Source organism: Octodon degus, unplaced genomic scaffold (assembly GCF_000260255.1).
Source record: "Octodon degus isolate 3935 unplaced genomic scaffold, OctDeg1.0 scaffold00317, whole genome shotgun sequence".
Taxonomy (NCBI): domain Eukaryota; kingdom Metazoa; phylum Chordata; class Mammalia; order Rodentia; family Octodontidae; genus Octodon; species Octodon degus.
Genome location: NW_004524893.1, coordinates 615,182 through 629,975, shown reverse-complemented (window position 1 = coordinate 629,975; position 14,794 = coordinate 615,182). Strand labels below are relative to the sequence as shown.

The 14,794-nt window shown below is 46.8% G+C and overlaps 1 protein-coding gene across 1 annotated transcript in view; it reads right to left on the bottom strand.

The window, feature by feature from the left end:
• Positions 1 to 14,794, bottom strand: part of Angpt4 (angiopoietin 4) — a 36,261-nt gene that overhangs the window by 5,481 nt on the left and 15,986 nt on the right. Inside the window, exons 4-7 of the mRNA XM_012513076.1 lie at positions 8,215 to 8,426; positions 4,383 to 4,489; positions 2,289 to 2,390; positions 657 to 823 (exon numbers count right to left, since the gene is read on the bottom strand). Of these exons, the coding sequence (XP_012368530.1) occupies positions 657 to 823; positions 2,289 to 2,390; positions 4,383 to 4,489; positions 8,215 to 8,426 (588 nt within the window). The remainder of the gene's footprint in view (positions 1 to 656; positions 824 to 2,288; positions 2,391 to 4,382; positions 4,490 to 8,214; positions 8,427 to 14,794) is intronic.

The following is a 14,794-nucleotide window of genomic DNA, read 5'->3' as shown; positions in this document are numbered from 1 at the left end:
CCTCATTTGTCACTTTAGCCAGGTGACTTAAGTGCAGTGCTTTAGATTTCCTTTCACTAAGTTAGCACAGTAAACAGTTTCTGCCTCAAAATGTCATGGGGAGACTTAATGGAGAGTCTGAAACACAGTGGGTGCTCGGGAGATACCCATTCCTTTCCCTAAACATCCAAGAACCAAAGTGAAGATGGAGTGGGGAAGCATGGAGACTTTGCAGTGGCCTCCTGTCCAGGCCCATGCTGCTTTGGAAGTACTGAGCTCCAGAGCAACATGATCTTGACTCATCAAAGAGCTACCACAGTATCAGAAAGGATTTCATTTTCTTGTTCCCCATCCACTTCATGCCAGAGAACACACTGGTTGAACAAACCACTTCTCCCTTCTCTGTGAATGACTATCTTGGGGTGACTGCCCTTGGGAGGCCTCTTCCTGCTCTCAGATGGTGGCAGATCATGACATCTGCTCCATGCCACCCAGTAGTCAAGTCATGCTCCATATTAACCATCTGGCTGCAGGTCCTATGAAATGGACCCAAATCAGGACAAATCACAGAAAGAGAAGATGCCCAGGGGCTGACCTTTGATACAGACTCTGCAGCCACTAGCATTGGACCCCAGAACACCCACCAGAGATTCCAGCCCACACACACCCACATCCACCTGTAAAACTGCTCCTCGCTGCCCAGCTGGAAATGCCCAAAGTCAGCAGAGAATGTGTTGCCATCCCAGTCTTCCACCTCCACACGCAGAGAGTACTTTGCGCTGCTGGCAATGTGGTGCACGGCCTCATTGCCCAGCCAGTGCTCCCCAGCTGCATCGCCGAAGCCCTATGGGATGCGGGAAAGAAAGGATGGGCTGAGTGTCCAAGAGGGAGGCTAGGTCCCTGGACAGGCTATTAGGTTCAGCAAGTTTTGAGGCCATTTATCCCAAACCTCTGTTCCAGATGATCAGTGTGAGGCATAGTTGGGAGACCACCACCTCCCACAGGAAAGACAGTAACACATTTGAAAGTGCAAAAGCTCATTAAAAGTCATTGAAATCCAATTTCTCTGAAGTTCTGGAACAGAGAAAAATAATCCATGGTGATAAAATTGAGAACAGCAACTAATTTTAAGGGACTATTGAGTGCATGCGGAGAGTTCTGGAGTGGCAGGAGGTTTGTGTGTCTGGCTCTGAGTGGGCCACATGGGTGAACATCTATGTGAAATTATGAAATTTGTCCACTTAACTGTATCAGTGATAAACCTCAGTAAGGACTTTAATCAGGCCCTGACATGGCAGCACGGATTTTGTTTGAGGACAGGGCAGCAAGCACAAAATTTCAGAAACATAAAGATGTGTGAAATGCTGCCACAGAGCTGCCACAGAATCAGAAAGGATTTCATTTTCTTGTTCCCCATCCTAGGAACACTTCCACTTCATGCCACAGAACACACTGGTTGAACAAACCACTTCTCGACCACGTGGAATGTCTTGTTACCAGCGTCCAGCAGTTAGAAACCAAAGCATTTGGCAGAAAACTGGTTCAGCACCAAGGACAGGAGACACAGAAGCCCAGTTTCTGATTGGTGGGATGAGGTGCCACTTATTAGCTAAGGATTAGCGTCCAGCTTTCTTTAGTGTATTTCTGCCTCTGAGCCCCCAATTTCTCTTTGCCAATTGAGTGGTTTTTTTTTAAAACTCAACTGGTTCATGAACATCCATGACTTAATTTGACAATTATGTTAAAGTGTTTATCGATAAGAAGAAACCGTTGTGCTTGTGGGTATTTTTTTCATATTTCTTCTACTTCAAACATTTTAAATGCTTTTAAGGCCAAAATATTTTACTCAGATTTTAGTTTTTAAAAATCACAAGACAATCAGACAGTATTTCTCACTTGTAAAATGCAGGTGGACTTTGAACCAGTTATTCCACGTTAAAGAATTTATCCTGCAGATGCAGTCACAGATGTACAAAAGGAAGTTCATTTAAGCAATGTAGTCATAGATGGGCAAGTAATATGCACGTTCAGTTGACTTCTTTGTGCTACTTTTATAAAACACTTAATATATATCCTTTCCAATTTTTGAAGGAAATTTTAAAATTTCATTTCTAGAATGTATATCAGAAATTTCAAACAGAGGTTCAATTTCAGGTGGTGGGGACCTGGGTGTGTGGGTACTGGGCAAGTCTGTTTGAGGGCAGGTGGCTTAAGTGGAATAATTTTTTTTTTTGAGATTGGGAGAAGGTAAACATGCTCCCCTTTCCCTGCCAGTACTGCACAGCCCTGCCCCAGGGCACCATAATCACCTGCTTGTAGTCCTGCCAGTTCCGGTTGAAATTCACTGTGCCATTCTCCCGACGCTGGATGACGGTCCAGGCTCCTCCATCGGGGTCCATCACACAGAACACCTGCCAACAGAAGAGCAGCTAAAATGCCCTGGACACAGCCAGAAGCCGTGCCCAAGGCAGCACAAGGTCACTTGGCAATGGACACTCATGTCCTGTGGAGCAAAGCTGGTTAAGTTCATCAGAAAATTCCAGGCTCCAACACTCTAGCCATTATATCACTGCCTAAAGTGACAGCCAGTGACAATCTCCTACTGCTGCCTGCTCCTCACTTGTAAAGTGGGGGTGCCCACATCTTGACCTCCTTGTGCCTCAATTTTTCCTCATTATTAGAGAGTTAAATGAGAGAGGTCATGTGAATGCCTAGAAGAGAGCCCAGCACATTCCAGGAGAGATGTGTGAATGGAGCTCCCCCTCCTTAATACTGCTGGTTGCTGAAAGAATTAAACGTGAACCGCATAAAGGGCTTAGCCACCATGCAGAAGCAGGAAATGTTACTGCTGTCCTTCAGGGCACAGCGGTTTGCTGAGAACCTCCTATATGGGAGGCTCTGTTCAAAGTGCTGGGGATGCTCACATGGGTGAGACAGAAAGAATCCTTTCCCTTGAAGAGCTTACCATCTAACACAACCACACAGACCAGGCTAACCATGTTCACACACTGTTTTCTCTATCACTTTGGTACAAATTCAATGTTCCATGGATGCAGTCTTGGTGCCTGATGCTCTAGTGGGTGGATCAGAGATAAATCAAGCTTCAGGCTGACTGGGTCTGAAGCAGGCTGTGACGGGCCAGAAGACACATACTGTGCACATTTGGGAGGCTGCAAGGAAGAGCCTATAAGTGACTTGGCCACCCAAAAACACCTCCTGCTGTAGGTGGCTTCTGAACAGGGCACTAAATGATGATGTGGCTATGAGAAAGAGATGAGTGGAATGAGATTTCCTGGGAAGAGGACAGTGGGAGGGTGGGGGCTCCAAGGAAGGAAGGGGTGGTGAGGGAGAGAAACAGGACACCAGCAGTGTGGGCAGCAGGCTGGACAGGGGTCAGTGCAGAGGAGCTTGCTTCAGGCAAGGGAACCAAAGTAAAGCTGGGGTTGATCCTGGCTCTCTTTCCTCCCAGGCCACCTCTCCTGTGTCTGTTACTGTCTCATCCCTTCTCCACCCACATATTCCTAAATTCTACCATGGCTACATTTACTTAACTTTTCCAAAACAAATTCACTTCTCAATGTCATTTTTATACTAACTAAATAGAAGGATATATTATAAAAACATCATTTCTGGCCCCACCAATGAAAAGTAGCATTTGCCTTTATTCAGATGATTACAAAACTAAATGTAATGAAACAAAATACTATGAAATTGTAACTAGAAATTTTTGTCAACACAGGGATCTAGGCTGATTGTTTGTTGCTGCTAAAAGGACCGCTTCAGCAAATGTGTGAGAAGTGTGAAAGGCACTCTAGGGACAAACAGAGCCTCTCCGTGATACGCTTGGAAATTCAGAAGGAAACTGCACAGGAAATTGTGAAACAGGACCACCAGATAGTTGTTCCCCTTCTCCTCCCTTCTGGCTGCCCCAAGGCCTACCTGACACCCACCTCTCTTCCACCCTTCCCACCTGAGGTCTGGGCCACCTTGGGAGCCACTCACTGAAGATGGCAGCATCTTCACTAACCTTAGCCTCTAATTTCCTCCAAGGAGTACAGCCCCAATTCCTCCCTTCAAATGGAAATAAACTCTTTGTGCTGAAGCCCTGGAATTTAGAGTTTACTTGATTCCCTGAGCATGACCTTAATCAGCACACAGCTATTTCCTGCTTTCCCAATGAGAAGTCTCTCTGGAAGTTACCACTTCTATTTTTGAGACTTCTGCTTTGTCCCAAGGTTTGACCCCTGCCTAGGTGGGAGCTCCAAAATGCAGGGCACCCCACATCACTGGCATTTCTATTGCTGGACAAATTGCAGTGCTTATGGGGGTGTCCATCTGGCCAGCCCTTGTCTCACCATTCATGGATACACTCACACACACGCCCATGCCAGAACGCTGCTCACCCTTTTGGGCTCCTGCACATTGGGCACGAGGATGGTGTAGATGCCGTCAACATTGACCCCTGACCTGTGGATCTTGTCACAGTCCTGGTACTCCAGCACAACCGGACCTATGAAGGCAGCATTGGGCCAAAGCAAAAGTCAGCTGGAGATGAACAAAGAGAGGGAAAAGACAGAGTGGGCTTGCCTGCCTGCTGTGTGCAGGTCCTGGCTGGAGTGGTGAAGGGCCCAGGAGATGAGATGAGCCAGACATGGACAGGTTTCCCAGAGGAGGTGCAGTGAAAACAGAGCAGTGAGCAGGAATTCGAGGGGTGCAGTGGTGGTGTGAGAAACCCCGGCCCTATCTTTTCTATCAAAATTATGAACAAGAGATTATTTCCATATAGAACTCTAGTTCATTCCAGGCTGCCCTACTTTTTCTGTTTGAGCACATTAAGTTACAGGAAGTGTTTGTTCTATTTAGATTCCAGTAATACAAGTGACAGCAAAAGATAATTTATCAACATCCAGGGACTTTCCCATACTCCCATTCTTCCTTCCCTTTTCCACACTGCCAGCAACCCTTCAGGTCCTCCTTTGCACCTCTTAAGCTAGAAAATTGGGATAGATTATGACCCTTCAACCCAGCCAATGAGAAACATGATGAGCTGCTTCTCTCTGGTAGGGATAAAAAGAGCCTGCTGTGGCCCCCTGCATGCTGCTACCTTACGTTAGGGTGCTCAAGCCCTTCTGCAAAAGTGAAACTGTGCTTTGTGGAGATTTCTCAGTGTTTGGGTGCTTTATTATCTGTACCAACAACTTGAATCTGTGGGCATAGTCCCAACAGTGGTGTTAGGGCACGGTTCACAGCATGGTAAAGGCTCTGGGTGGCTGATCTGGTGTGAGCAGGGGCAGGAAGCTGGGGCTGACACACACCGTGAGTGAGAAACCTTGCCAGGGAGTGTCTGGCTACTTGAGGTGGGGTGAGGCCAACACAGAGAGGGAAGTAAGGGGAGAGCAGAGAGTAGACCTTTGCAGTGGAGCCATCTGGCTCTAAGTGCCAGGTGGAGCTCAGGCCACCTTGCCCAGGAAGAACCACCTTGTGCTCAGAGTATGGCTGCAGAGGATGAGTTACAAAGCACAGCATCCAGAGAGCAAGTACTAGAATATTCAGAGAGGGTCAGGGATCCTTCATCCAACAAGGGGCTCCCCATCCCAGACCCAGAGGCTGAGGACCCAGGGTATGGACACTGAGTCAGCTGAAACACAGACCTCCTTCTTGGGGCTTTCTTGGGTGTGGGGTCTTGGTCTCCACTCCTGGCTCAAATTTTAGCCTGAATCTTGGCACAGGGCCCTCACTCTGCTCTCCTTAGAACTGACCACTGGCCTTCAAGAGCCCTTGAAGGGCTCTTGGACTGCATTTCTGGACTGTGTTTCTGAGTTCAGGAGGGTACTGATTTAACTACTGAACCTATCAGTACCCATGGGCCTCAAAAAAGTGACAGTGGATGAATAGCTGCATGGATTTGAAAGCCTTCTGCCAGCTCATCTAGAAAGATCCCATGAGAGATACGGGTTTTGATTCCTCCAGAAGCCAAACTGTCTGAGTAGGTAAGTAACATTAGATGGAGCTAAGGTTCTCAGTGGATAGGTCCCAAGTTCACTGAGAAACTGGAAGGCTTTGAGGGGCTATTGACTTCCTGCTTCAGCCTCATACTTGGGCTGGGGCTCCCAGATCCAGCATGTGGGGCATTTGTTTGAGGGGGCTGCTGTGCCCACACCACCAGTGAGGTGACTAGGACTATATCCATCCCAGGCTGAGCACAATTCCTGGACAAGGGTCTTCACTGCTCACCTGCCAGCTGCCCTCAGCTCCCCATAGCCAGAGGATCGCAGGCTACATAAGCATGGCCAAGGTGTGGGCCAGAAAGCAGCCCACAGCTGGTCAAACTTTCCCAAAGGCTGAACAAAAAGCTGGCCTGAGAATTCCAGCCACCCTTACAGTGCTCCACGCACTCCAAATTTCCTTAGTCAGCAACAGTAGCAATTATAACAATGATCAGTGACTAAGTAAAATAGCCATCACAGTTGTATTGCAGAGTTTTCAGTGCCCATCTGCATTGAGGAAAATAATTGAGAGTGAAAGCAGGACAGGAGAAAGGTGCACTGTATGGACACACAGCACAGTGCAAGCTCTGCCTGGATTCCCTCTGAGCCTCTGCTGGGAACCTATACTCATCATCTCGCCCCCTGTTGAACTCAGCTGCTTTGATGAGCTCCTTCCTGTGCATGGCCTCCTCTCATCCTCCGTGCAAAAGCCTCCTCCATGGCCTCATGCAAAAGCACTGTGAGACTGTCATCCCACTGCACAGGTGAGGAAACCTGAAGGTCTGAGAAATTAAAGGAAAATGCAAAGTCCCAGGACTAGCAAGTGACAGAGGGCAGGAACTCCAAAAGGGAGTCCAGATACTCTTCCTGTCACCGGACCCTTTGCTCTTTGCCTGGGGACCAAACCTCAATAGGAGGAAAAAACACCTCTCAAACATTTTTCTTGGTGACAGTAGAGGGCATTTGTGGAAAAGGCGCCTGTAGTGACATACCCACACAACCTCCCAGCCACACAGATGAGCAGACTCTGAGCCATGCCATAGACAGGGTTACCCCTGAGCCTATGCGGAAAGGGGGCCCTGCCCTGTGCTCAGGATGAGCTTCAGATCCCACATACCAGGCTCATCCTTCAGCCCCACTGCCCAGCCCACCCACAAGCCCCCAGTAGATTCTGCTTACTGCCCAACTTGTGGGCTGGAAGACATCGAGCGCCTCCTCAGGCCTTGTGGACTTAGGGTGGAACCACAGTGTGGTCATGGGCCCAAGTTCCTGTCAGCCATGGAGACAGCAGTCCCATCACTCTTGCTGGATTCCTTGTCTTGAAGGCTTCTTAGCACCCCCCTCCCATGGCCATCAACACCAGAAACCCCTCTCTGGGACCTCCCACCCACCCAGCCACTCTCCACCCTGTCCCACCCATGCCCCACTATGTCCTCACATCAGGGTCTCCTCCTCTAAGTGTAGCCCTTTAGGCCAGCTCTACTGTGAAGCTTCATGCACACTGCTTGCAGGAAACTTGCACACAGTAGGCCCTCAACAAAGGAGTGCTTCCTCCTGCCCTCTGAGGCCCACAGTCAGCTGAGTACTTTAGCAAGAGACAGGAAACGTGTGCACACCCTGAATGCCTGCACCCAGATCTGAGCCTTGCACTCTGTGGGTAAGAATGAATGTTTGTTGACTGAGTGAGTGAAGCCAGAATCAGGAACCCTTAGCCCCCAGTGACCCGCAGTGGGAGCAGGGAGTGCTGAGGAACGAGTGCTTCTCAAGTCTGGCTAGGGGAGTCTCCTGCCTTTCCTGTGGCACTCTTTGGCTTTGGGGTGAATCATTAACAGGAGAGAAGTCCTTGATATCTATTGAGTTCCACATACCCATGAAATGGGGGAAAGTTTGGCTCAGAAAGGTAGGGCAAGTACAAGCAATTGAGGATGACGTGTGAATCCTGGAACTCAAATGTGTCACCTGGGTGTTGCTGTCCTTGTTAACACATCACCTCCATTGAACAGGTGGGAAAACTGAGGCCATGGACTGGATGAGATGGGGCAGACCCTGGCACCCATGGACTCAGGAGGAAGAGTCTGAATTTTGCTGTCACATTATTATTGCCTGCTATTTCTATGTCCAGATGGCCAAGAGGATGTGGCCTTTCCCAGGAATAACCCAACCAAAAGTGACCCTGGAGACTGAACAAAGCTCCTGCCCAGCTCCCGCCCTTCCCTAGCCTCCTTCCTTGGACACTCTGCCTGCTCACCTGGACCCTGATCCACCAAGCTCATGAGCTGCTGCAGGTTCTCCAGGAGCTGACCCTGCTTCTGCTGCAGTTGGCTGGAGCTGTTGCTGGCAGCTTGCAGGTTGTGCTGGACACTGGAAAATGTGCTGCTTTGGAGATCCAGCAGCTGCTGCAGCTGCTCCTTCAAGCTGTGGAGGCCAACCAGCTGGGCCCTTTGCTGAGTCTCCAGGTCCCTGCAGGACATGGTACATAGAGGTGAGTCCACTGTCCAGCCGCACATGCACATCCACAAGGGAGAAACAGAGCAGCAGAATGTTCTGTGTGGGTTCACACATCTCATAGTCCCTGCCCCTAGTAGGTGTGCACTGGGCCTAAGGGGAGTGGCTACACTGGGACCCGAGGAGGAGGGTGGTCAGGCAGTTGGTACACCAGCAACTATGTCACCACTGTCTGTCTCCAAGTGCCGCAGGGCTGAGAGGGCTGGGATGAGGGTGTTTTGCTCAGAACTAAATTCAACCAGGGCAGAAGAGATAGCTCCCAGGTCCTAAAGTATAACCACAAATTAGACAACCTAGAATTCTAGAATTTTAGCTCTTTTCATGGATCACGAGTTTATTAACAACATCTTGCCTCTCTGTGGATTTTTATACAGCTATCCAACTCCGAGTGATTGAAAATGGCCCAGTTCTTGCTGCCTGGACATTGGGGTGAGGGAATGAGATAAGAATAGCTCCAAGGTGCTCAGGTCAGAGGGAGAGGGCAGTCTTTATGGCTGTGCCCTTCATATAACACATGTAAGTAAGAAACACAAAAGCAATTTATCTTCAGAAGCTCTTTCAGCTTGGAAATGTGACTTGGGTCATGCATCTGAGTAGGTCTCTAAGCAGAGGGAATAGATAGTTAAGTATGGATTTCACTATGCTAACTCTAGAAAAACACTAGCAACTATGAAGTTATCTCCTATAGTTTAATCATTTGCTTTTTAAAACCCACAAATTGTCTACAGAGGGAGAAGGGCAGAGGTGGTAGGTGCCTACCCAATAGCTTGTGAGCCCTGGCAGGTAGGAAAGGGGGAGGACACCACGCACTGGGTTCACATTGCTCTTTGTGACCACTCTCAGAGTGCCAGTCTGTCGGGCTGGCACCTTGCTCTCACAAAACTGAAAAACTAAAAAGTCTCACTGTTGTGTGCCCAGCCCTTGCTCTGATCTGTCCGTGGCACAGGATCAAGGTGAAGGGGCTTTGTTCCTCACCATGGGGTCCTGTCCAGAGACCCTAAAGCTGTGTGTGGAAGCTCAGTTGGGCTGCACTATCCTACACAGAAGCTGTGCAAGAACCTGAGGCTATTGTTGTAGACCAGCCAAAGCAAGTCCGCAATCTTGTATAGGCCAAGGCCAGAAAATTGGACTTTAGGTGCTGCCTTGCAGACTAGCTGGGACATGAAAGGGATCAGTGTGTGTGAGCATTTGCCATTGCTGGGGAAGCAGGGGCACTGAGCACTCACAGTGCACAGGAGTCTTTGGCAGTGGATGCTGAGTACAAAGGGACACTCAAGACCCAGGTCCAACCAAAATGAGAATAAAGATCCTAGGCCTAGAAAAACAAAAAAAGAAAAGAAAAATTATCTTCTGGTGATTCCCCAGACAGTGCACTGGGGAAATACTAAGCAGGTGGGAAGACAGTTGCCACTCATGAATAAAGAAAAATGAAGATGATAAAGTACTGCTGTTTCCTCTGGTTGAGAAAGTCATTTTGGAAACAGTGTTTTGGCCCAAATTTGGAATTGACAGGAGTCCTCTGTCACAGGAGGAGCTAGGATATACCCTCTGCTGGCTTCCAGTCCTGAACTCCATGGCCCCTCAAGGGAGGGGGAGAGGAAAAGGGCCTGGGGACAGACCCTAGGATCCTCTTTCCAATTTAGCTCCACCTTCTAGCCCTCAGAGAGGAGGTAAAGAGGTCCAGAAGGAGAGGAGTCAGGACAGGAGGAAAAAGGGTGCTTGTGTGGAAACTGCCCCAAAAGCTCCTCTTAACCCTTACCCTAAATTTTAAAAAGGATTGGAACAATGTAAGAGAGATAGAGAGAGCTTCCCCATTCCTCCTACAGAGCACACATCTGACATGTGTGCGTGCAGGGAGAGGCCTGCAGGAGAGGAGGAAATTGGATTCATAAATGCCCCTCTCAGTTGTTCAGAGATGAGAAACATTAAAAAGGAAATGAAATGCCTTCTCAAGGAGTGTTTGGGTTAGTGGAGTGGCTAGACCATCTACTGGGCACATGTATACGTGAGCCGAAATGATGCTCATAGTGAATATCTTACTAACTGAAGAAAGAGAAGTGCTTAGGAGGGCAGCTATGGCATCCTCCAGGAACAGAAGTCACCCATTCAGAAACTAACTTTCCAAATAGGGATCAAAAGTGAGAGCATAATCTTGCAGGTCCTAGGGACCAAATGCTAAACCTTAGATAATTAATCACTAAAGGAATCAAACAATCAGCCCCCAGAGCTCAAAATATTCCAAAGGTCCTTGAGATACACCAAGAAAGGGAAGAAATCTTTACAGATTTCATACAGAGACTCAGGGATCAAACAAGGCCTGGACGACTCCTTAGGGTGGGGTTTGCTCAAAGTAAACTTAGTGATCAAGAGCTGGCTGGATATCACAGAGCAGCTACAAAAGATTGAGACATGAAATGAAAAACCTAATAAAGGGTTTTCTGAGGGAGGTTCAGTGTGTTTGTCAAGAAAGATGAGGTCAGACAAAAACAAAAGGCTAAGGTCATGGTCTCCACAAGAGAAGAAGTTGTCAAGAAACTAGATCAAGAATCCTCAAAGGAAATGGGAAGCCGTAACAGAGAAGAGGTGAAAGAACTCAGGGAAAGACTCCCAAGAGCAGCACCAGATGCTTCAAAATGCTGAAAGCAGGGCACATAGAGGGAATTCCCAGACTGGAATAAGAAAGGGAAAGTGATTCCTTTTATGACTTTGATGAAGACTAGGGAGTCAGGGGTTCCTTTTAAACAGGTCCTATGAGGAGTTCTTGATAAACCTGTGAGTAGGATCTGAAGAGGAAGAGATTATTTTTCTGATTGACTGAGGTACCACCCACTCCTTAATATTTCACCCTAATGGGCAATTTTTCTTTAAAAAAATTACTAGTATCTGGGGTAAAAGGGAAGTGTTTTCAACTTCTAATACTTAAAAGAATAATGCTTAAACTAGGGCCAGAGCAGATTAAAAATTCACTATTGTGCTAATCTCGAGGGTAGAGATTTGATGTTGGTCTTGGGTTTAGGATGAGAAGAAGGACAAGCAAAGGTAATCACAGGCCTTCTGGCAGAAGAAGAGAAAAAGAATGTGGCAGGGTCAGGGAAGGAAATGAAGTGGGTATCGATTATCCCACTATGAATTAAGGTAAAACAACCTGGATAAATACTTAGGAGAAGGCAATATCCAATTTCTTTCCAAAGCAGAAAAAGACTGCAGCCAGCCATAGGGACTAACTAAGGACATGGTGCATTACACCAGTTCTCCCAATCAGAAAGCCTGCTGGCCAATACAGGTTCATTCAAGACCTGAGAGCTATAAACCAGGTTGCCCAGGCCTGATACCCAGTAGTTACCCAATCCCTATACCCTTCTTAGCAAAATTCCACATGAGGACAAGTGATATTGTGTAGTGGATGCCTCTTGTAGTTGGGTTGTCCTTTAGATCCCAAAAGCAGAGACCTCTTCATCTTTGAATGGGAAAATCCCTGTCAACAGAAGGAAATAGCATTACCATTACAGCAGGGATCTATAGAGGCTTCAAACTTAACTGGCCAGATTTTAGCAACAGTTTTGGAAGAATCCCACCTTCCTAGAGAAGCACGCCTATTACAATGTGTAGATGATCCTTTGATTTCAGGGAAGAAGGAACACCAAGTATCAGAAGGCACTGTGTGCTTGCAAGATTCACTGGGTAGGAAGGGCTTAAGTGTCTCAAGAATGCACCACAGTTTGTGGGAAAAAAGAGATTAAACACCTGGGACACGTAATCAGTAAAGGAAAAGTGAAGAGTAATCCTGAAAGGATCTCAGATGTAGTCAAATTATCTCCTTCAAAGACAATAAGAGAACTCAAAAAAATTGTTGGTTAATGGACTACTGCTGCATATGAGAATAGACTGTTATGCTCAGAAAACAAAAGTTCTATACCTCAAACTAATAGAAGAGGAACCTGATCCCTTACTATGGTCCCAGGAGAAATCTTCAAGCCACAGAGCCATTAAAACAAGCCCTTATAATGGCTCCAATCCTAGCACTCCCATCCCCAGAGAAATTCTTTTAGTTGTTTGTTACAATAGACAAAAGTTTTAACTCAAATATGGGGAGGAGAAAGAGAGCCCAGCGCACTCATTTCTAAACTCCTTGGTCCTTTGTCTGGAGGTTGGCCAGAGTGTGTGCAAAAGTGGCTGCTATCACTTTGTTGGTTAAAGAGAGCACGAAAGTAGCCTTTGGCGGGGCTTAGTAGTCCTCCACCTCAGTTAGAATCATCTCAACAAAAAAGCAAGGAATGGCTGATGGCCTCCAGAATATTAAAATGTGGAGCTATTTTGTTAGAAAAGGATGATCTAGTCCTCACAACCAATACCTGCTTAAATTCAGCCAGTCACATATGGGGAGAAAAGATACCAAGACACGGTTGCCTGGACATCATAAAATATTGAACTAATATCAAATTATTTAGATATCATAAAATGTCAAAATAATTTCTAATCAGGTCAGAAATTATTTGTGGATGGATCCTCCCAATTCATAAAATGAAAAAGACATAATGATGTACCATTATTAATGGAGAGAAGAGCATGCCTCAGGTAATCCAGGTAGATTATCCAAAACTTGTGAATTATATACTCAAAATCAGGCTCTAAAGTTTCCTAAAGGCCAATAATACAGAATATATGCTGATTGCACATGTACTTATAGGCTAATGCACACCGTGGAAAGATTGGATGGAATAAAGCCTCACATATAGCAATAGAAAAGGACTAATGCATGGGAAACTGACCAAACAAGAACATGCTGGAAAATCTCCTTAAGAAGTGGCTCCAGTTCATGTAAATAAATGATCATCAAAAGGGAGCTACATAAAGATGATAAGAAACAGGCTTGAGAACAAAGATATTAAATAAGCCTCTCAGGAGAGGAAAATCAATGTGAAATCTAACTCCAAATATCCATAAGATTGTGTTAAAGCCTCAACTCACCAGGGAACAGGAAAAAGAATTAGACAAGATTGGGGCGACACAGACTAAGGATCAAACTTGGATGTTACTCGGTGGAGTGTGATGATAAATAAACCTTTGATGGGACAACTAACTTATGACATCAAGGTAGTCATTGGGGTCCCCAGGCTGTGTAGTGCAATACTTAGGAACGAGGGGTGCTTAGAAATTTATACCATTGCTAAACAGATTTGTGGAAATTGTATAACACCTTAGAGAATAGATAAGCATGTAGATTGGATTCATCGCATTTATCATAATCAGCAAAGATTCATCAACTATACTAGGAATGTGCCACCAGCCAACTAGGTTTAGTAGGTTGGTCAGGGAAAACAGGATTGCTGAGGATATAGTTCTATCTGAAGGGCGTGGCTATGTGAGGAGGACAGTGTTGTGCCTTTATTCCTGATAACACAGCCCGAAGAGGAGGTCTTTCCTGCTGTGCCCCCATGCAATGCTGGGGCTAAACCCTGGGCTGCCTGGCACCTCACCTCAGGCCTAGCCCAGTCTAGCAGGCCGTGTTCCTCCCAGGTCCTCTGGACTCCAAACCTGGTTGCAGTCCATCACAGCCCAGGCCCAGGCTCAGGCCCAGGCCCAGCTTCAACCTCAGTGCCCACAATGGTCCCTCACCCCAGCCCTATTGCAAGCCCTACTCCCACCCCACATCATAGCCCATGTCCAGCTCCTTATGCCCAAGGCCCTACAAAGACTCACAGCTCTTGCCAATAAACTGGCAGAAAACTTGGAAATAGATTATCCACTTTTACAGACTGGCTAGAAACACAGTTTGTACATGGGAGCAGATGATTTACATTGGTATTAAACTCCGTAATAGTGACAGGAGTTCACACCTTTGTGGGATGTTAGGTCTGACCAGTTCTGGCCCTCGCATGAATTGCTGAATTGTTATGGTGGTTGTCTAATAAGGCTGTAGCCCTTAAAGCAACAGCTCATCTTTCCAGAGACCACCCCACCTCCCCCCTTCTTCTCCAACCCAGCCTAGGGTAAAGTTTCCTTTCACCTTTTCTACTGCCTCAGGGAAGACCCCAATCAGCTCCTCGGATATGTCTAACTATCCCCCTCAAACTCCACCCCTAACAAAAGGCCATAGAAGCCTCAGCTTTCTTTGTCTCAGGCCAGAGGGTCTATCTGCCCCATCTGCCCTCAATCTTCTCTGTATCTTTGGAGTTAATAAAGACTCCTTTTATCTTTCCTAGCTCTTTACTGCACTGTCAAAAAAACCTCTCAGTGTCATTCTGTGTATGATATATCAGTGATTCACTGAGACGGCTCTAACCAGATACCCCTATCTTATCAACAAAACAATATATTATTGC